The sequence below is a fragment of the Lygodium microphyllum genome, chromosome 1, assembly GCF_053477565.2.
Source record: "Lygodium microphyllum isolate KBCC chromosome 1, Lygodium_microphyllum_v1.1.10, whole genome shotgun sequence".
Classification (NCBI taxonomy): domain Eukaryota; kingdom Viridiplantae; phylum Streptophyta; class Polypodiopsida; order Schizaeales; family Lygodiaceae; genus Lygodium; species Lygodium microphyllum.
In genome coordinates, this window is record NC_141135.1 from 142,893,845 (window position 1) to 142,916,093 (window position 22,249).

General features: G+C 41.0%; 1 protein-coding gene across 2 annotated transcripts in view; it reads right to left on the reverse strand.

Annotated features, from left to right (window-relative positions):
* The window catches only part of LOC148041760 (P-loop containing nucleoside triphosphate hydrolases superfamily protein), a 113,627-nt gene that overhangs the window by 82,912 nt on the left and 8,466 nt on the right, over nt 1-22,249 (reverse strand). Inside the window, exon 3 of one of the 2 annotated variants that reach the window (XM_087682225.1) lies at nt 7,568-7,700. In XM_087682225.1, the coding sequence (XP_087538351.1) occupies nt 7,568-7,671 (104 nt within the window). In that variant the 5' untranslated portion in view covers nt 7,672-7,700. The remainder of the gene's footprint in view (nt 1-7,567; nt 7,701-22,249) is intronic. The other variant, XM_087682220.1, reaches the window with a different exon arrangement.

Sequence of the window (22,249 nt, forward strand, 5' to 3'; positions counted from 1 at the left end):
GGGACTGGAGAGACCTCAACAAGTCACACAACATGTATCCAGCAGGGAATGGATGAGCCAAGTCCCTGATCCAACCAGAACACAATAGCAAGGAGCTATCGATAGCGCCATAGAGCACTCCTATCAAATAAAGGCATCAAAGAGGTAATAGCACAGGATGGGGATGCTAGCAGAAATGAAGGATGGCTTGAAGAACACAAAAAGAAGCAGCTGCAAAAAGGTGTAAAGTACAAACACAAACATACAACAAAGCACACTGATCGACAAACTCAATAGGGTTAGGGTAACTCAAAGACAATGAATGCAAAAGATGAAAGCATAATGAATGAATAGGTACAATGCTCAATGCAGTAAATGCAGAGTGAATACAAAACCTTGAACTCTCGTGTCTTTGAAGGACTGAGGCAAAGGGTATGAACTGGAGAGAGTGTCATACTCTGTAGGGATTCCAAAACGCAGTAGATAGCCTCCGGATGTGACCAATAGAAGCAAACGCAGATCTATAGGGTCTGACCAAGCTGAAAACAACTAGAGCAGCATGAACAATGGGCAAAAAACTGAAGACAACCGGATGATGCACAGATCGCTCTAAACAACAAACACAGTAGTAAAAGTGCTCTTAGAAGGCTGGCGGCAGCACCTAAAGTGCAAACACAAGCTATGGATGATTGACTACAGCAAACACAATCAGCAAATGACTCTTAGGTAGATTGAGAAGGTTGAAAATTACCACCTACATGCTGATGGGTAGTTGCCAGCTGTAATTAGAACAATGCAGTGGTGCCACATAAAAAATCCCCTCGCAAGGGAATTGTTCACTTGCCCAAGCACCCTTTTACTCTCATGATCATCAAGATGCAATGGATGATGATGAAATGGTATGAAGAACCAAGATCCTATAAACACCAAGAGAAGAATACCAACCCTCTCACCACTAGATGGTGAAAGGAGAAGTAAGAACCCCTTGTCTCCCCAAGATGTCGATGTCGGTGAGGAAAAAGAAAATAACCCAAAGAAGAAGAGTGAGATGCATGTCCAGCTCAAAACCTATGAAATGAAAGGTCGCATCGAGGAAGGCAAGAGCTCCACCTCCAAGAGGCGAAAACCCCATGCTGATCCAAAGTGTGAAGCCCCATCAAAGAAGGGCAACCAAGATAAGGAGCATCAAATGATCCAAGTCTCTGTTCCAACCAATAGGTAGATCCTGTAGGGATTAGTGCCAACCTGAAAAGACAAATTAGGAGTAAAAAATATCACATAAAACCATAAAACACACATACCTCAACTTCAATGAAAAGTGCTTCTGAGTGCGGTATGTTGGACGTAAAGCTATTTCCACTACCAAAAGGTAGGCCTACTAAAGAGGTAGGAAAGTGAGAGTAGGAATGTGCAACAGAAGAGAGAAGATAGGTTAGAGCATGCCCTACAAGAATCCACAATTATGAAGGTGGTAGGTGTGGTGCAATCAGTGTCACCAACATCTAAGCCTGAGAAAGGCGCCATGATCCATTGAATCGGAGGATCTCTGGGGAAAGTGGGCTCAACTACTTCCAATTGTGCACTCAATAGGAAATGCAACTTAGAAAATGAAGCGGATTCATCAAGTCTATCCTCGAGGGAGACAAGTGCATGACAACCGAAGTCCATCATAGTGGCATTGGCAGACCAATCAAATAGCCCCTCAAGTATAACGAGGGCAGACAATCCTACCACCATGTGAGTAGTAGATCAACCTTGTTCGATGGGAGGACGACCCCCTCTTAGCTGTGGAGGTAGGGTTGAAGTATCCTCGCCTCTTATGTGGCCGAGTTCCTAGATGGGGGAGAGAGTCTAGTCTTGGGGAGACTACCCTTGGTCTTCAAACAATACTCCTCATCAGAATGCCTAGCCTTTTGACAATGTTGACAAAACCTATTCTTCTTGGGAACTTCTTCCCAACCCACTTTCAATCATGAAGGGGAGTTACTTTGCACCTCACTACCTGATTCAGCCTTGGTGGTGTTCTTTCCATCACCTCGCTTCACCTTCTAGAAGGTAAAGGTGCTCTTTGAATAGGAAAATTGGGGTTTCTCATGAAATTGATCAAACCACCTTGCAAACGCAAGAGTTGACATTCAAACCCATAGAAGGTGGATAACTCGGAACTCAGGCTATGAGATAACTTGTTGGATGAAATTGAAATATTTTTGTGACAATTTGTTCATGAACAAAGTGATTTGATCATCAACTGACTTGGGTAAGCCAATTGTGGTGAATTTAGCCAGCAATTGTCGATACTCAGCCAACTTGATAGTCAAATCATCCCTCTCAATGATTTTGAACTTTTGAAACTCATGGTTAAGGTTGATACATCACGTACGATCACGAGCCATGTAGCAATCCACTAGATATATCCAATGCTCAAATGCAAGGTAAAAGTACTTGGCATTGACATGTTGGCAAACTATGTGGTCATCTGGGAGATGGGAGAGTAGGGTGGGGCTTGAGATGTATGGGTGAAATACCCTTGCATATAGGTTCCCATGGATAGTTGGGTTGAGGGATAAACCCCCACCAGTGATGCATCTCCACCACTTGGTTGAGCAAAAGCAGAGGACCTAAAGGGAAAGCATGTGCATATGTTTGAAGATCCCCCTGGTGTGGTATGTGGTTGGGACAGGTGAAACAGTGAAGGGTGGTATAAGAATATTGTATAAATGTAGATGTGGGTGCAACAAAAGAGAAAGATGGAATGGGTGGGATTGAAAATTGAGGTGTAGAGGAGATAAATGTGAATGGGGATGAATGGGTCTATTTAGATTGAAATGATAATGATGATAGAAATGAGGATGCATCAACTTCAGACTAACTTTGAGAAACTAAAATTGAAGAAAAATCGAAAGAATGGGGATTACCTTTTTTTCCCCCTCCCTTATATGCACCTCTTCTTCCATTTGCATACAAAAATATTTCCTCTTCAAAACTTAGAATTGAATGAACATTTTGAAGATTTCCTTCTACTTGACCATTACCAATATCGTGTATGAAAGTAGAAACAAAAGCTATTGAAACATAAGTAAAAGAATACGTACTTGGCACTGGAGTAAATGGAGGGAAAGAAAGCCAAAGTGGGCTTTAATTGAAAAGCCTCGAGATAAAATTGCAACAACTAAGAGTAGTCTACCAAGTCACTCTCTTCCATCCATTTAGCACCCATTGGTGAGTAATTCTAAAACTTCATCAATTATCTTCTCGAAACTTTATCTCTAATTTTTCTCTCTTTATGTGTCAAAGTCTACTCTGGTACCAATATCTCATCTAGGTCCTTGGCCACTGGCTGAATTTCAATAGATACATCCTCTGGCACATCACCATGAAAATGCCTCAACAAGCTCGTATGAAAGATGTTATATATTTACCACTATGGAGGCAATTTCAGCCTATAAGCAACATCATCGATCCTCTCTAACACTTGGAAGAGCCTATAATATCTAATCCTCAACTTTCGATACAATCTCTTTCTACCTTCCATCTTTTTCAACCTTGCCTTTCAAAATGCAGTAATATATAATCGTCCTCTGCAAACTACAAGCACGTCTATGACAATCAATTGCCCTATTTTGCTTCTCTTGAGACCTCTAAAGCGCATACTTAACCTTTTTCACAAGCCGCATCCATGTTCTCTATATATCGATCAACCTCAAAGATCTTATCATTTGTCTATAAGATAGGTGGCATTTTCTTGCTACTCTCCACAACCTCAAATAGAGCCTTGCTAGTGGAACTATACATTGTATTGTCGTGTGTAAACTCTACCAAGGGAAACTACTACTCTCACTGTGTCTTATGCTGAGATAGGTAACATCTCAAGAGATCTAGCACCATGGAATTCGCCTCTTTGGACTGACCATCAATCTATGGATGGAAGGACAAAGAAAATTTCACTGTGGTACCCATGTTTTCAAACAGCCCCTTCCAAAACAAACCGGTTATTCAAGGGTCTTGATCATTGATGATGGACTCTAGCATGCCATGACATATAAACACATGCTCCAAAAATAAGTGTATCATATGATCAACCTTTATCTTCATCCTCACTGGAATGAAATGGACCTACTTACTAAACCTGCAAATAATAGTCCATATTCCATCATTCCTCGTAGGTGTCTTAGGAAGCTCAAAGATAAAGTCCATAGCAATGCTTTGTCAGGGCCTATCACGAATAGGCAAGGGCTACAATAAACCAAGTATCCTTTGCCCATCATACTTCACCTTCTAACACACGATACATGTCCTAACAAACTGCTCTACATCATGTCTCGAAGTAGGCCAATAAAAGAAGTGCTCCACTATCCTAATTGTGGCATCTATGCCTCTATGCCCTACACAAGGAGCATGACTCTTAGTCATCACCTTAGACCTCGATTGCTTTGTGACACAATCGTCCATGCATCATCAAAAAACCATCTCTAAGCACAAAGTGCTCATATCTCTCCCATTGTAAATCCGATCATATACATTTTGCAAAAATCCCAAACAGCACCATATTGATCTTTCATAGCATCCAACTCAGCGTGATATACCGTACTGACACTTGAAACTTAAGGCTTACAAGAAAGTGCACTAGCCACTACATTCTTTTTTCCATCTATGTACACAATTTGAAAGTGAAACATAGATAAGAAATTTGCCCATCTAATGTGCTTCTTAGACCACTTGGTCTGTGTCAAAAAGTAGCACAATGTCTGATGATCTGTCTACATTGCAAAATCAAACCTTCCATGTCAAAAGTACATGTATTATAGCAAGCATTTCTTCTTCATAAACCTGCAAATTCCTCTATGCACCATGTAGAACATGACACTCATATGCCATTATATGGCCATCATGCATTATCACACAATGAATATGCACACATGGGCCTTGAGTCCTTTATTAGGACTCTACTACTCTAATCCTAAAGTTTCTTAGGGCAATCACACCGAGTGACTCATGACCCAACATTGTGACAGATGCTGCAAACACCCATTCTCGATGTCCAAGGAAATAGTTTGTATTAGAATGATCATCATTGTGCAAGGATGCTTGAATATATAAACAATGTCCCTACCAAGGCATTGCTCAAGTGACCCCTACTACATTCATACTTCTCATTTTGCATTACACCTTGCATTACCCCCCACATTTAATTGTGTTTCTATAAAATAGACATTTCAAATGGATAAAACCCTACGAGAGTAGGCTTCTCTCCAAATGAAAATCCTTGAAATATGTGTAAGCATTTCTCCCTTTTTAGCTCCTCAACGAGTAGCCAAATGGGATTTCCATGCGTAGCAATCACATTCCCAACATTGGCAGCTTACCCTCTTCTATTCCTCATTTGATATTCATCATTGGTCTCTTGCCACATGAATATTCTTTATGGGAGACCCTATCAGTTAATCAAAAGACTCATCCACTAGGGCTACATAAAAGAAGATATCCATGGCCTCTATCATCTTGGTAGGCCCTTGGGCAGTTCATCATGACAAAATGGTCCGATGCCTTAATCTCTTTAGGAGGGGACCTTTCAGGTATATAAGGGTAGGGTTATCCTCTCCCTCCCTTTGGATACCCTTTGGGCCTGAGAGGAGGTGTTAGTAAAATTAAAAGGTCTCAATTAATGGACAATTACCATCCATTTTGCCAAATTGAATTTCACAAAAACAGCCCCAAAAAGAATTATTTATGAAATATTTTAATTAGATAACAAGACAAATGCACAAAAACCTCCTATGAGAGGATATGTTGTGGGCATCCCTCACCATTATGATCTTCCCACTCCTTGACTTTAGCCACCAACATTCTTCCTTGCTGCTACGCCGAGTCCAAGAGCTGACACATCATTAGGAGGCTGTTATCCTACTACTACTTGGGAGCTGATGCCCTCAACCAAAGCCTGCTGCCCTACTTGAGGATAGTGGCATTTTTCTGTTGTGGCTATCGCCTACATCATCTTCATAGCAAAAAGGAGTAAGCTGTATTTCACTGCCACACTGCCCTGCAGCATCATCATCATCATCAGCCAGCCCTATGTTTTCGGCCTGCTCTGCTTGCATTTTTACTGCCTAGAGTCTACACTGACATTCTACTGCCCAGAGGACAATGTTTCGCGGCCTCTATTGCTGCCTACATCATCATCACTCAAGGTGGACTGCTGCTGCTGTGTTTTGGGATCCATCACACGTACGGCACACTCTCAAAGCTGTTCTTGATGTCTCTGATACCACTCTCATCTCACATCTACTCCAGTCCTTGAGAGAGAAAGATTCAAGGCCCTTTTGTATCATTCATCACTTCTATGCACCCTTTGCTTACGTGTTGGAAACGAGCTCCCATTTTCCATCCTCATTGCCTAAGCTGGTCCTCTATCAGTGACACATGCAACTGCACCCCAAGTTGCTATCACATTGCCAAACTCCAATTCCCACCATCCACAGAATATGGAAATCTTCTACAAGTGGAAGTTATCTAACCTCCTCCAAAAATCCGTAGCAAACAGCTGCCAAATGCTTTAAGCCTTTATCTATACCAATGAGGAGCTGCTGGTCTTGTAATGTAGCCTAGAACTCGTCTATATCTTTCTCCCTAGCTCAGTCGTGTAACCAAAAGAGGATGTGTCTAGAGACTCCTCTAGCCTTAGCATATGAATACTTAGTATCATGGTTTCGGGCACAATAAGTTGTGTCTAAAGAAGTGCCTCGTTTATGTGATTCGAATCTGTCAGCTTTTTTCTTGACCCCTGACACCAACCTTGATCAATTAAGTTGGAAATATTTCAAGTTAGGAGCACTAGCTAGTGGGAAGCTGATTCGCAACCAGGGAAAGCCTTTGTCCCATGTTCAATGGTTTCATAGAGCAAATGCAGCCTCTGAGGTGCAATTTTATAAGATCTGTTGGTAGTTCCAAAGCCAGAAATGCCTACAATTTATCTAAACTAAGTCTCAAATATATTGATGTAGTGATGATGGTGATGAGCAAGTGGATCAGACATGGCAATCCAAATATGAAGAAAGAAATGCTTCCCCTGGAGCCCCAGCAATTGCTCTCCATAGTTTATTTACTCATTCCTGCAGTAATCATTATATACTAGCTGCTGTCTTCATGAAATGCATATTTCTGGATAAAGGTGCTTTGCCATTGTTACTGATATTTTTTTAAAATGGTACTTGCTTCAAGAACTATTTCCTTCTTGTACAGCAATGTGCTAATGAACTAATGAATAGTGGTTTCCCCCCCCCCCCCCCAAAATAGAAGTATGGTCGTGTGTGCATGCATGTCTGTCCCATGTGCATGCATGCACATATGTGTGCATGTAAACACATGCATGGTATATATGCACACTATGCTGGCATGCTGGTGTGGACATATTATGCATGGTTGTGTGCATGCTTAAATGCTGGTATGTACATATTATGCATGGCTGTGTGCATGAATGTATGCAACATATATGTGTATGTGAAGAGGACAAAAAGAGGACGGGGAGGACAAGCAAAGATAACCACACATTTGACAGGATATATTTTTCTTCTTTTGTGACAGAAGGTACCTTTTCTTTTGTTCAGCAACTTCTTCTTCACGACGTTGAAGAGCTAGCTGCTGCCTTTGAGCTTTTGTCAAGAACACTGGCTGCATATGCATCAGCACTTTCATAAGTGCAATGTTCCAACAATTGCAGTATACTGCATCTTAAATAAGAAAAGTTCTATCAAACCATATCAAACAATGACTCTCTGTCTTAAAACACAAACACTGTATTTTAACCGTAAATTGAAATTGATAGTATAAATAGGCTATAACTGTGAGCACACTTGTCAGAAGTGCAGTTTCAAGTGATCAACACTGGGGCAATTCAAAGTAGCCATAATACAATCACAATTTTGTTTTTGAAATACACTATTTAGCAAGTGGCAAGGAACTTGAAATAAGGAACATAAAGTAAATCCATGAAAAGCATAAAAACATGAGACAAGAAACAGGAATGGGGAACAAGGACCGGAGCAGTGATGCGGAAGCCAAACCTAGGGAACACAGACAGGAGAATGGAGGCATTGTTAAAAAGACATGTAAAAATGCAACTTTTTAATTATTTTCCTCACAATCCGTATATGTTATTAGAATGAAGATGTAATATGCAAGGATAGAACATTTTGACTTTGAAGTGGCCATAAAAAGACAATTAACATTCAACGAGGTCCAATACAAAAGCCTAAAGTAGAATGAGTTAGAAAGGCACTAACAACTATAGGCCAAAGACTCCAGACTTAAAGAGTCAGTACTCGACTAATATGTGCAGAATTACCAGCTAGTCAAACACAAACAGTAAACTAAGTTGCAAGTAGCATGCCACGAAGGCTACAGAGGTTACAAGCATAAAAGCCCAAAAGGCAACTACAAGCATTGATGGCAGCATGGTCCAGCCGCCCAACTGTCACAACATGATAACAAATCTTAATCGCTCAAAATCATCATGGTTAGAAAGTGCCTCAGCAGCTCCTGAAGTACCAGCGTAATGGTCATGACTACCAACAAGTGATACATCACTCTGAGCATCAAAGATCAGCTTTCACAGTCATACCATTGCATAGGATCCATTTACTTGAGCTGGCAAATACCAAATCATTTGCCCTTTCCACACCAAGTCAGTTCTTCTTCTTAGAAGCAATGTGAGAATATGTATGCTCCTATCGCTCCAAACAAGAGGAGCTAACTGCATGGCTTATAAATAAACCATCCTTTGTCTGGCTGGAATATGACTGGATGACTATGGGATTGCTAAGAGTGACCAATGAACATATTCAAGTGATTAATGCACATCTGTTCCACCTTCGCTATGTGTCATCATATATTAATGTGCTGGCTGGTTAGTCTGCATTTAACTATTCAATTTTTGTCATTGTTGAGTATGTTATCTCAAATTTCAAATTTGGCATTGAGCTATTGGGTTTTAATCAGCCTCAATTCTCTGACTGGCAACACTCATTTTGTTGTTGCCAATCATACCTTATGCTACTTAAACTCTACCTACTGCTTCATGTCACGGGGACATGTATATTTTATGCTTAAATTTGGCATTATTAAGTTATGCACATGCGAGGTGCACATGTGAAGTGCAAGTCAGTTGAGTCATGGTGACAACCTAAGTACCCTAAGTGATCAATGGTTGACACTGGCAAAACTTGTATTGAGTTATGCTAGATAGGTACTTGTGGGTGGTTGGTATCAATTTGGGCCTACGGCATTAATTGTCATTTAAAATGTCCTGTGGTGATATCACATTAGATGTTGATGGACATCAGCCAATTATTGGGCAGGATCAAATGGATAATTAATTAATTTTCAAAAATTAAATGCTGAAAATTGATTTTCAAAGGCTGCCACTTCGCAAACTTGCCCATGCAAGCTAAGAGAAGGCTGTTTGGGGCTGGCTAAGTGCAGAAACAGCCATTCTGGAGGTTGAAGAGGTGGAGAACTGCTGTGAGAGGTTTCAAGCCAGCCATGAGCAGATTGGGGGCTGTACAAGCTGGGAGAGAAGAGCCAAAAACAGCATGCTACAGCATCTCTAGGCTGGCACAGCCTGGCTGATTAGGCAACGGTTGATTGTGCAGTGCAACAGGATAAGGGCAGCAAGTTTCCTTCACCTCAATAAGAGGTGACAATAGAAGAGGAGGGCTCACAGTCACACTAAATTTTTACCCTCCTTTTGAAGTTGTTCAAGCTATCACAATTGCCATACCATTTGAAAGAGACTCTCTCTAGTTGATTTTTTCTCTCATTCTCTGGCATTCCCTCAGCAATTCTCAGCAGATTCCAGCCATTGGTGAAGAGCAACTGAAACCCTAATTCACAACAGCAATAAGGGTTTCTCAGCCACCACCAAGTCCATGCCAAATAATTGAAGACCCCACACTCAAAGTAGCAACTGCGAATTGAGAATTTACAGCTGGTCTTAGGGATGATCCCATTCCCATTCAATTTCAGCCGCATGCAAGAGCCCAAGGATCAATTTGTGCCCAATCTCCAATCGAAGAGGCAAATTGATTATTGTTGTTGCTACTTGTAAAAAGATGCTATTTCCCACAAAGAGAAAACCGAAATGCAAAAAGTACAACAAGAATGAAACACAATCTGTAAAATGTTTTGATGAAGAATGAATGAATACGATACAACAAGAGCCTCAAACATCCATGTCTCAAGGACCGGAGGATGAAGTGAGCTGATGTGGCATCAGAGACACCAAGAACACCTTTGAGAATGTGTGGTACTCATGGTGGATCCCAAAACACAACAACAGCAGTCCACTGAAGCTAATGATAATGATGTGGGCAGCAACAGAGGGAGCGAAACACAATCCTCCACAAGCAGTCTAATGTCCAGGATGAAGACGAGCATGCAGATGATCAGGGAATGCAGCAGCTCACAGATGACATCAGCAGGGTGGCCTATCAAACCAGGCAACACAGCAGATTCAACTGAAAACACAGCAACAGCAGTAGGTCGAGATGATGACCAGCAGATTGGCAGCAGCTCCTCAGTGATGACAACAGCTCCTGGGTGATGACAACAAGTTGGGTGGCTGACAGATGAAGTCCTCCAGTTGATGGCAATATCCTTCAGCAGGGCAGCAGCCGGGTGAGGATGGTGACAATGGGAAACAGGGCAGCAATAGTTCCAACGGGGCATGACCAATAGTGCAGAGGATAAGTGGTTGTAGGCTGAAGGCATGGTGAATGATCAAGGGTTGATGTGGATCCTCACAATATGCTGTATTTATAGAGGATTTGGGCATTTGTCATTGTTTAAAATAAAGCCATTTCTTTCTAGTAAACAGCTTAATTGGTTTGAGGCTGCTATAAGGAAAGTAATATTGGCATTAACACACAGTAATTTCAAATTAGTGTGTGCCTTGATTCAATCGCTCAACAACTTCTTAGACCCAAAAATCTCCCCAAGATAGAGAGAACCACTTCTCCACACTATTTTGTACCCAAAAGGTTCCACCCTAAAGAAACCAAGGCATCAAACCAAGGGTGCCTTGATGGGCTGCCCAAGGGCCTACCATGATTCCAAAGACAATCAATACCTTCTTTTGAGCAGTCCAATCAAATGGGACTTATATTTTCTTTTCTTTTCTTTTCAAGGCAACATATGAACAGCCGAGATACTAAAAGTTGATCCCCCATAAAAGAACACTAGCAAGGCAACTATGTCAATGATGCAATGTAGAAGAGGGAAGTGATGAGGGTAAGTTGTGGCATTCTACTGTTGCATTTATACCTACTAGTTGTTGCCCTACCCCCGACGACTGCAAAAAATTTGTGTTTGCCTCAGCAAGCTGCCATACAAGCTGCCACATCACCATATCCATCTCTGTTTACATAGCAGGCTGCCACATCGTCAGCCACTGTTGCGTTGTCTGTTATTCTCTATCCTCTGTGCATCCAACACTGATCCAACACATCATTTACTGCATTTGCTGATGTCCGACATCTTTGAGTCTAACTTGCTACGTCTCGGGATCCATCAAGAGTACAACACAATCTCCCGCTCATTAGCTCTACCTCAGTCCTTAAGACATGAGAGTTTCGAGTAGAGTTTTCATTCCCTACAAGGTTTGTTTGCTGCATGAGCATTGTATATTCAATATTCATTCATTCATTCATTCATATCTTCACTGTGTTCATTGTCTCTGAGTTACCCTAACCCAAGTTGATTCTCTTGAGTTTATGCTTTGCCATACACTTTTATTTATGTTTTTGTGTTATTTCTTTACTCTATTGGGACTAGCTCCTCCAAGTGATAGTATTTCTTATACAAGAGGTGAGAAGACTAGTGTAGAACACATAATACTTCAATGATGCAAGATCTAAGAAGTATCACAGCAAGGTCCTCCAAGACACGATCTTACTAAAGGATGCAAGCTCATCCTAAATCTCCTCCATCATAGGCATGCGGTCCTTCATTGTAGGGGAATCTGTGACATAGGGCTATTGAAGATTCAATTCAAGGGTTATGTGATGCCTAAATGTACTGAACTGGTAAAGAGATGCCAATCTCTTCTCGATCTCTGCGACAATGCGGGTGCATCTTACGTGCAGGAGCATAGAATCTACACAATTCAAAAAAAGAAAAAAGCAAGCTTTGGCATTTAGCTGATCCCATAAATCTATCAAGTCTACGGTCTGCAACGTAAGAGTCCACAATAGGTCGGAAAACAAGGACTCTCATGAAATCCCAAAGGTCAGGCGTGTCAAGGATGCACTCTACTTTGCACGAGCATCAAAGATAGTTCATGTCATTAATCTTTTCTGATGCGAGAAGTGAAACTAGAACAAGCACATGCAAAGGGGATGCCATAATGGCCAATCTTTGACTGGTGATCTCAAAAGATTGAGAAGTGAGAGAAAGATATGAAGGTGGTCGAAGGAACCTAGTCACAATCCATTCTACAATCCGTAACACTATCACTGTGTCTATCTTGGTAGTCTAAACAATGATCATCATGGTCACGGCTTGGTGAACACCAATCTTCACGGTCTTGGTCATAACTTCAATGGTCATCGTGATCCCAATCCCCACAATCCCACCAATCATCATGGTCTACATAGATGTCCTTTGAAAAACCTATAAGATGGAGAAAGTGATCCGAATATGAGGTCTTCAGCCCCGTCTAACTATTGTACAATAGAGTTGATGATGTCAGCTATAAAGAGCGGAGAGAATGGGAGGCAAGAAGGCCAAACACTACTGGAAATAGAGGCTGCACTGCAAAATTGTTAGAATTTGCCTATTCTATGGGAAAAGCCCAATGTTTTAGTCTTTGGTCCTTTTTCAGTTCTTAGTGTGAACGCAACTAAAGTTATAAGTTGTGTCACCACTCTTAGAGTTAGAGTCAATTAACTCTAGACGAGTTAGAGCTAGGACTGTCTTAGACCTATCTGGTACCTTTCATTCTCATTCTTTTAGTTCAACAAGTACACTCTGCTCTTTTGCTTTAGCACACTCTCATTGTCTCTCTTTTCTCTCCTCCATGGCTCGTTGTCATCTTCCAACATTTTCTCTCCTCCATGGCTGGCTGTCATCTTCCAACATTTGGTATCAGAGCAAAGTTCTACATGCGGATTCAATTCAGCCATCATCAACCGGTGCCGCCCCGCCTAAGGTCCTATTCTTGTCAGCCAACTATCTGCCCGAGAAAGAGAAGGACGAGCTACTGCTGTTTTCAGCCTGCGTGTAGCCCTATGCGCAGTCCCATACACAACCCGAGGAACTACCATTTTAGAGGAGCTGCTGCTGTTTTTAGCCTTACCCCTTATTTTATCACCTCTGCCCGCCATATTCTCAATCTTGCCTGTGATTTTCTGCAAACCGTAAAAAGTGTGGAAACCCTAATTTTCTGATTTGGGGTATTTTCAAAATTTCTACAATTTCCTATCCATTTTGGCCATCTCTTTCTAAATCTCAGCTCCTACTACCCAATATTTGGGACTTTTGTCAATTTTCGCTCCCAGACTTTAAATTGACAACCAATTCGAAGGAATTTCACAATTTCTTTGACATTCCCGCCAAAAATTTTGGGGCTTTGGCCTAATTTGCAATGCCACATGCAAATTTTCATTGAAAACACCAACACTACATTATTTCATCGATATTTGTGCAAGAAATTTGGGGCTTTTTGTCCTAGAGGCTCCAACACATATCATGAGGCAAATTCTAGCTGCTGTTCGCTGTTGGCACCCACCCCAAGGTGACATTACTATAGAAATTCAAGCTGTAAGGTACAAATTTCTCCAATTTCTTTGAAACTTTAGGAATAAATTTGGAGCTTTTGCCTAATATACATTCCAAGGCAGCAAACAAGCAGTACAGCAACATTTAATTGCTATTATAGTCAGATTGAGCAAAAAAATTTTGAAAATTTCAATAAATTTTGGTAAGAATCGGTATTAAGTTGCTGTAATTTGTACTTTTGAGGACAAGCATTATGAGGTAAGTGTGGTACAGCAGTGCATTGCTGTTATTTCTTGGGTCAAATTGGCCACACTTTGGTATTTGTGTGACAATTTGGTACTTCTTGCATAATCCTGAGGGGATTTTTGATACTCTAAGGAGTACAATCTATACTTCAACAGAGAAGTATTTGGCTGGACTAATGATCAAAGCAACATCCTTGGTGTCCTAACTTGGAGACAAACTTGATGGATCAAACCACCCGTTGTGGAGTTTTATGGTCCGCAACCTTCTTGTAACGAAGGACTTGCAGGACTATGTTACAAGTGATTTGCAACCACTAGGAGGTCTTGCACCTTAGCATAACACTAGAGGACAGGCTGTTAGTACTGCTGCCCCTCCTCCCACTCCTATCGAGGATCAAAGAAGATGGGTTTCAAAAGATACATAGGCACTTTCTTTGATTGCCTTGTCAATGAAAAGATCGATCATTCCATGCATCTCGTCTTGTAAGACCTCAAAATCAGCATGGGATGTACTTGAGCATATGTTTGCAACATGTAACAAGGCTAGAATTTCTTATCCCCGTAGAGAGTTGGCCAATGTAAACATAGATGAGGGTGATAGCATGACAAATCACCTTACACACATACAAGATCTACGCGAGTAGCTACTCAATGTGGATGAAATCATTCAAGGTGTTGAATTGGTAAACATCACACTGAACTCTCTTCCAAAGTCATATCTTGGTTTCCATACCTCTTTGATGTTGTCTTTGAGGGGGGAGCAACAGCTCCTTACATTTGTAGAGTTAGAAGGCCCTTGTTGCAAGAGGAATAAACTCGGAAAAATGTTGCATTGCATTCAAGAGATATGACTATGCTTTCCAAGTTCAAAGGAAAAGGGAAAGTCAAGCAAAATGCAAAAAATTAGCAAAAGGGTGATGCTGGACAGCCATCAAATAAGGCTGTCAAAGACATAGAAAGTCTAAAAAGAAGGGGAAATGTCATTCTTGCAAGAGGCCAGGTCACTATATTGATGAATGTCGTAAGAGCCAAAGAGAAGAAAATGACTCCGATTTGACTGTCCAAGAGACATCAGCCAATAAATCTACCAATGGTGATGCTTCAACCAACTTTGTGAATAAGAATTGTGCATTTTTTACTTGCATTTATAGTTCTTCAATGGTTGATTCAGTATTTAATGCTATTGAAACACAGCAAACATGGTATTTTGACAATCGAGCTTCAGAGCACATCACTTCTAAGAAATGTTTGTTTTCCTCTTTGCATTCAACCCTTACTGGGAAGCGCGTTACATGTGAAACAACAACATTTATGATATTTGTGGCATTGGAACAATCGCTATTATTGCTACAGATGGTTCTGACTTTATGCTTCTAGATATCTTGTTTGTGACTGGCATTCGAAGAACTTGTTGTCTATCTCTACTTTTAACAAGATTGGCTTTCACATCATCTTTGAGGATGAAAAATGCATTGTCAGAGACAAGGAGATGGATTATGTACTCAAGTTGTCTCAAACCTTGTATAAGGGTATGTTTTTGTTGGATACCTATGATGCACAATCTCATGATGCACGAGCAGTCACTACTCTATCGCCCGCTATGCAGAATGCAGAGCTATAGCATGCCCGCTATGGACATATGAGTTTTGGGAGTTTGATGACCCTTCAAAGATGTCAAACGGTCAATGCATTGCCTCCAGTGGAGACTCCACCTCCTCATGCATGCGAGGGATGTATTTGGGGCAAGATGCACATATTTTCCTTCAAAAAGGATAGTGCAATGCATGCTGTCCGAAAATTGTAGCTTATTCACTCTAATGTTTGTGGTTCCATGAGGACACGTGCACTTGGAGGTCATATTTACTTTGTTACATTTATTGATGACTACTCTCGGTATACATGGGTGTAAGGCCTGAAAGCAAAATCTGATGTGTTTATGCATTTTAAACATCTTGTTCGAAGCTTGAGGCTGAAATTGACTTAAAAGTGCACACACTTCGCACGGATTTTTTTATTTTTATTTTTTTTTTTGGAGGGTGGGGGGGATACATGTCTTGTGCTTTTGAGACATATTTGCTTGATCATGGCATTACGCATCAAGCCACTGTTAGAATGACGACTCAGCAGAATGGTGTTGCTAAAAGGAAGAATTGCACTCTTATGGAGATGACTCGTTGTATGCTGAAAAGCAAGGGAATGCCTCATAAATTGTGGTTAGAAGGCCTTCAATGTACAAATCATGGGTTGAATTGTGCACCCACTAAGGCACTAAAGACGATCACCCCGTTCAAAGCTTGGCATGGCAAGAAACCCAAGGTTGACTAGTTTTAGGTGTTTGGTTACATAGCCTATGCACATGTTCCACAAGAGCTTCATGGAAAGCATGATAGCAAGGCTGTAAAATGCATATTTACAAGCTACAATTCAGAAAGCAAAGGCTATAGCTTGTATAACCCACGCACAAAGAAAGTTTTTGTCAATAGGGATGTCATATTCGCTGCAAATGCTGCATTTTCACATGATCAATTTCAAATGTCAATCACCCATGACATTGGTGATGTCTTTGAGGATGTCTTGTCACTTTCTTTGGAGTCTGTGCCTAGTGTAAATGGCCGGACAGACATAATACAGCAAGCTGTTGCTGCACCATACGCGCCTGAACAGCAAGATATTAATGATGGTTTGCCACATGCAGTGGAAGATGCAATACAGCATGAAAGGGCTGCTGTAAATGCAGCAAAAACAGTCCCGACATGGCTGTTACAAACTCTCCAAGAGAGTAAAATGGATGCTCCTTTAGCTCAACACACTAGAAGGGCTGCTAGACATGTAGCACATGATACAAGGGGAGCCCATTTGGCTGATTTTACGAAAGTAGATGATTGTGATGAGCATGTATTTATGAGATTACTATTGGATGATGATGAGCCTACTTCCTTGGACGAAGCTCAACAAGATGTACATCGGATACAAGCCATGTAAGATAAGCTAGACTCTATTGCCACTAACTTTACATGAGATCTTGTGGATTTACCACTTGACAAGAAGGCAATTGGCACAACCCAGGTTTTTAAACTCAAACGCAAGGCTAATTGTACCATTGACAAGTACAAAGCACGGTTGGTATCAAAAGATCATGCACATAAGAAGGGCATAGATTATGAAGAGACTTTTGCTCCTACATCCTATATGAGTACGGTGAGATGTGTAATTGCTATGGCTACAAAATATGGTTGGAAGGCACATCACTTAGACATTAAGACAGCATTCTTGAATGGGGATTTGCATGAGGATGTTTATGTGTCACAACATCCAAGGTTTGTGGTTAAGGGGAAAGAGCACATGGTATGCAAGTTAAACAAAGCTCTTTATGGTCTCAAACAAGTTCCTCGTGCATGGTACTCTAAAATTGATACATATTTGGCCAGCAAAGGGTTCAAAAGTAGTCCAACTACTCCCACTCTATACATTAAGAATGATGGGGGGGGACTTGCTGATTATCATTCTTTATGTAGATGACATGCTGCTCACTGAACCTTCATAAGCAAAAATTGCACATTTCAAGGCTGAATTAAAACATTTGCTATCTCAGATACATGCTGTCTGCACAATTATTTGGGGATTCAGTTCACCCAAAATCAACCTGATATCATGATGTCACTGTCACAGTATGTGGATAAGTTGTTACATAGGTTTAATATGTAAGATTGCAAACCTATGTGCACTCCTATGGAGCCAGGCTTAAAGCTGTCTATGCATGATGATGAAGAGATGTCTGATGTTGCAATTTATAGCCTATTGACTGTCTTATTTATCTTTGCAACACGCGCCCTGATATTCAGTATATAGTATCTTAGGTGAGCAGGTATATGCATAGCCCACGAACTATACATTGGCAAGCTATTAAGTAGAACTTCAGATACTTGCAAGATACTCGATCACATGCATTATTATTTCCCAGGGGGAAGACTTGCAATTATAGGCTTACAATGATTCAGATTGGGCTCGTGATGCAAACACTAGGCAGTCTACTAGTGGACATTGTTTTTTTTTGGGTTGTTCGTGCATTTCATGGCTAAGCAAGAAACAACCTACAACGGCTACCTCATCCTGTGAGGCTTAGTACAGGGCAGCCTTAACGGCAACAATGGAATGGGCATGGTTGCGCAAATTGTTGGCTAATATACATTTACCATTGGAGGGTCCTACACCCATTCTTTCTAACAACCAAGATGTTATTGCAATGGCACGAAATCTTGTGTTTCATGCTCGCACGAAACATATTGAGGTGCATTACTATTATGTCAAAGAGAGATGCTATGCAAGAAAGATTAGCTTGATATGTGTTCCTACACAAGAAAATGTTCAATACATTTTCACCAAGGCACTACCTCGTGAGAAGTTTAAGACTTTTCGCAAGTCCTTAAACTTGCTACCCTTTGGTGATTGATCGATCATTCCTATACTTTACCAAATTGACACTACAAGGGGGTGTTAGAATTTTCCAATTCTATGGACAATGCCCAATGTTTAAGTCTTTAGTTCTTTTTCGGTTCTTAGTGTGAATACAACTAAAGTTATTAGTTGTGTCACCACTTTTAGAGTTATGTTTGAGTCAATTAGCTCTAGTTGAGTTAGAGCTAGGTCTATCTTAGACCGATCTTGTACCTTTCATTCTCATTCTTCAGTTCAGCAAATACACCCTACTCTTTTGCTTCAACGCACTCTCATTGTCTCTCTTTTCTGTCCTCCATAGTTGGCTGTCATTTTCCAACAAAAATACAAGGTGTATATGGGCTATAGACTGAAATGCAACTTTGGACAAGCTGGAAATTGTGCAGATAGCCCAAAAATGCTTCCCCTGCCTAAAACATTGTCAAGTTCTATCAAGGCCTTTTGCACACGCATGTAATCAAGCCGTGAAAGTGCATACAAACTCTGTACCAATGAAGCCAAATCATCAAAAACTTCAACAAAAAAAACATGATGCCCTTCCTTTAGCATCTTGAGAACCCTTGCAGATGCAAAATGTGTAGTGCCTGCATAGCTGACAGATTCATGTAAAGGCATAGCATATCCCCAGTCCACAATGATAAATTGATCTCCAACAATCGGTATATTTGCCATCCGAATATCTCCGTTTACTATGCCTCTATCATGTGCACACTCCAAAGTATCAACCAACTCCCCCATACATGTTTGCATATTTTTACTAAGCAACAACTCCAAGCTATATTGTCCAACCACAGGTGTGATGACGCAGTGTTCCAAAACTATAGGAGGTGGCATTAACACTAGAATAGGAACACCCACCACAAGATGAAAGCACAGCCAATTGGGAAGGATGTGAGAACGACAATATCCTGAACTAGCCAACTAGATCAATTATCACCATGAAATTAAAAGATAGAGAACACAAGAGAGAAATATAGCAAAAGTGTGAGACAGAGAAAGAGAGACAACTCCACAATGTGAGGGGAACCGGCTATGAAGATATGCTAGGTTTTGCACTAAGAAAACACAGCATGTACGACCAAGACTGAAACACAAAGACTCAAACAGTGACAAGTAAAACCCAAACCCTAAATGCAAAACGCAAAATGCAAAACACAAACACAAAGACAAACATAGAGAAAGAAACTTTGAAGTGAATGAATGTTGTAAATGAATGTAAGAGTGTATAAAATGCCCTAGGGCAAAGCAACGGAGTGTTTACCCAAGGCATCCCACCCCAAAAGCAACCAAGGCATCAGACAAAGGGTGCATGGTGGCTGCCCAACAGCCTACCAAGACTACAGAGGCAATGGTTATCTTACTAAGGGAGTCCAATTAGTCACCCCAGACAAGATAGGGCATCGAACAAAGGGTGCTCATTAACTGCCCAATGGGCTACCAAGCCCTACAAAGGTAGATGGAACCACATTGAACTTTTTTTTTTTTTTTTTTGGAAAGTTAATTTGAGATGTGGTGGCTGAAGGGGGGAGTGCGCAATGGAAGTGTGAGACAGAAGTGCAAGTAGAAGTGTTGAGAATGAGAGAGCGAACGTAGAGATAGGTGTATCAGATTGTGATGATACACAATTCGCATGGAAGGGATTATAGTGTGGGTTATCAAGCGCATATGACGAGAAGGGGAGGGGTGAGGCATGCAGTGTTTGTTGTAGAGGGATGGTCCCCATAATGATGTTCATCCAGCCATTAGCAAATCTTGGCTCATGCTAAGTTACGCGGACTGGTGGTCATGGAGTGAGACAAGGCTCATCCTCAAAAGGATAGACCGGAAAGGGGGAAAGGTGTATAGAAAGGGACGGTACCCTGTCTACACCATCAGAGACGTTGGTCAGGGCTTCCTATGGTGGTAATGAGGGTTGCATGCCCCCCGCCTGGGACGAAGAGACTTTATAGCCAACAACCTCCCACTTAAAGGCTCGAAGTGGTACCTTTAAGCTAACCAAGTTCCACTAATCGGATGCAATGCTCATACTCAACCTTTGCAAGGCTCTTAGTAAAAACATCTGCAAGGTTATCTTGGGTTTTGATCTTAGTTAATGTGACAAGACTATCATCCAAGACCTATCGAATGAAGTGATACCAAATATCTGTGTTTGATACGTGCATGGAACATAGCATTTTTAGCCAGACATATTGCACTCTAGCTATCACAACTAAGCATTGGAATACGTGAAGAAAGACCAAAACCCTTGACCAAACAACCAAGCCAAATAGCTTCCTTAAAAGCTTTTGTGGTTAAAATATATTCAAATTTCAACCTCAATAGTAGTAGTACTCGATACCACAATTTTCTACAACCTTGAACACCAAGAGATAGCCCTACCAGCCGAAGTAAAGGCATACCCACTAGTAGATTTCCTAATGTCAAGATCCCATGCCATGTCCGAATCACGGGAATCCCTGCAACTCTAGTGTACCCTTTCCATAGCATACACACTTCTCTTTTGTATCTTCTAAGTATCTGAAGATACATTTCACTACTTCCTAATGTGGCTTTCCAAGGTTAGACATGAATCTACTAACAAATCCCACTCCATGAGTAATGTCAGGGCGAGTTGCAACCATAGCATACATCAAAGATCCACAAGTTGATGCATAAGATATGCCCTTCATAGCACTAGCAACTACATCATCCTTTGGGCAATCAACTTTGCTAAGCTTTGTATGTGGCAGTAAAGGCACACCAAGAGGCTTAGCATCAGTCATATTAAACCTGTCAACTACTTTGCTAATATTATTGTCCTGTGAGAGAAACTACAAGTACTGCTCTCTTATCTCTTTTAATGCACATGCCCAAAATGTGTTCAGCTTCCCCCAAATCTTTCAATGAGAAAGCTTAACTCAACTACCTTTTAAGATCATTCAAAGTACTCATGCTTTTCTATATCAGCATGTCATCCACATATAAGACCAACACAATAAGACTTCCATCGTCAACCTTTTAAGTGTATAAGCAGTGATCTGCATGACTGCATCTAAATCCATGGTTCAGCATGAAGGTATCAAACTTTTTGTACCACTGTCTAGGAGCTTGCTTCAGCCCATATAAGCTGCATTTCAACTTACAAACCAAATGCTATTTCCCTAGAATAGCAAAACTTTCTGGTTGTTTCATATACAACTCTTTATCCAAGTCACCATGAAGAAAAGCAATCTTCACATCCATCAAATCCAAGGATGCAGTGAGAGTAAACAAAACATGGAGGGTAGTCATCTTTACCACCGGTGAAAAGACCTCCTGGAAATCTATGCCTTCCTTCTATGTATAGCCCTTAGCAATCAACTGCGCCTTGTACTTGGGCTTCCCATCAATACATTTCACCTTGTAAATGCATTTATTAGGAATAGCTTTCCTATCCTTGGGCAAAAGTACAAGCTCCCATGTGTTATTTGCATATAGAGACTTCATCTCTTTCTACACAACAGGCTCCCACTTTCTCTTGTTTTCACATGACTGTGCCTCTCTAAATGTCAAAGGCTCATCCTCATCAGTCAATAAAATGCAATCCAAAGATGCTTGAAACCTCTGTGGCTGCCTTCTGGCACGTATAGATCTTCTTACCCAATGATCTATATTGTCAAGCAATGGGCCTACGTCCTCAAGTATGTGCACACCATCAGCAGGTGGCTAATTTTCAGCATTTCCTTGCTGCTATACCCTGTTTTCAATATGTTCTTCTTGCTGTCCTATTCCATCCTATGCATCTATTTGTTATCCATTATCTTCCGGTTGTAGCACAATGG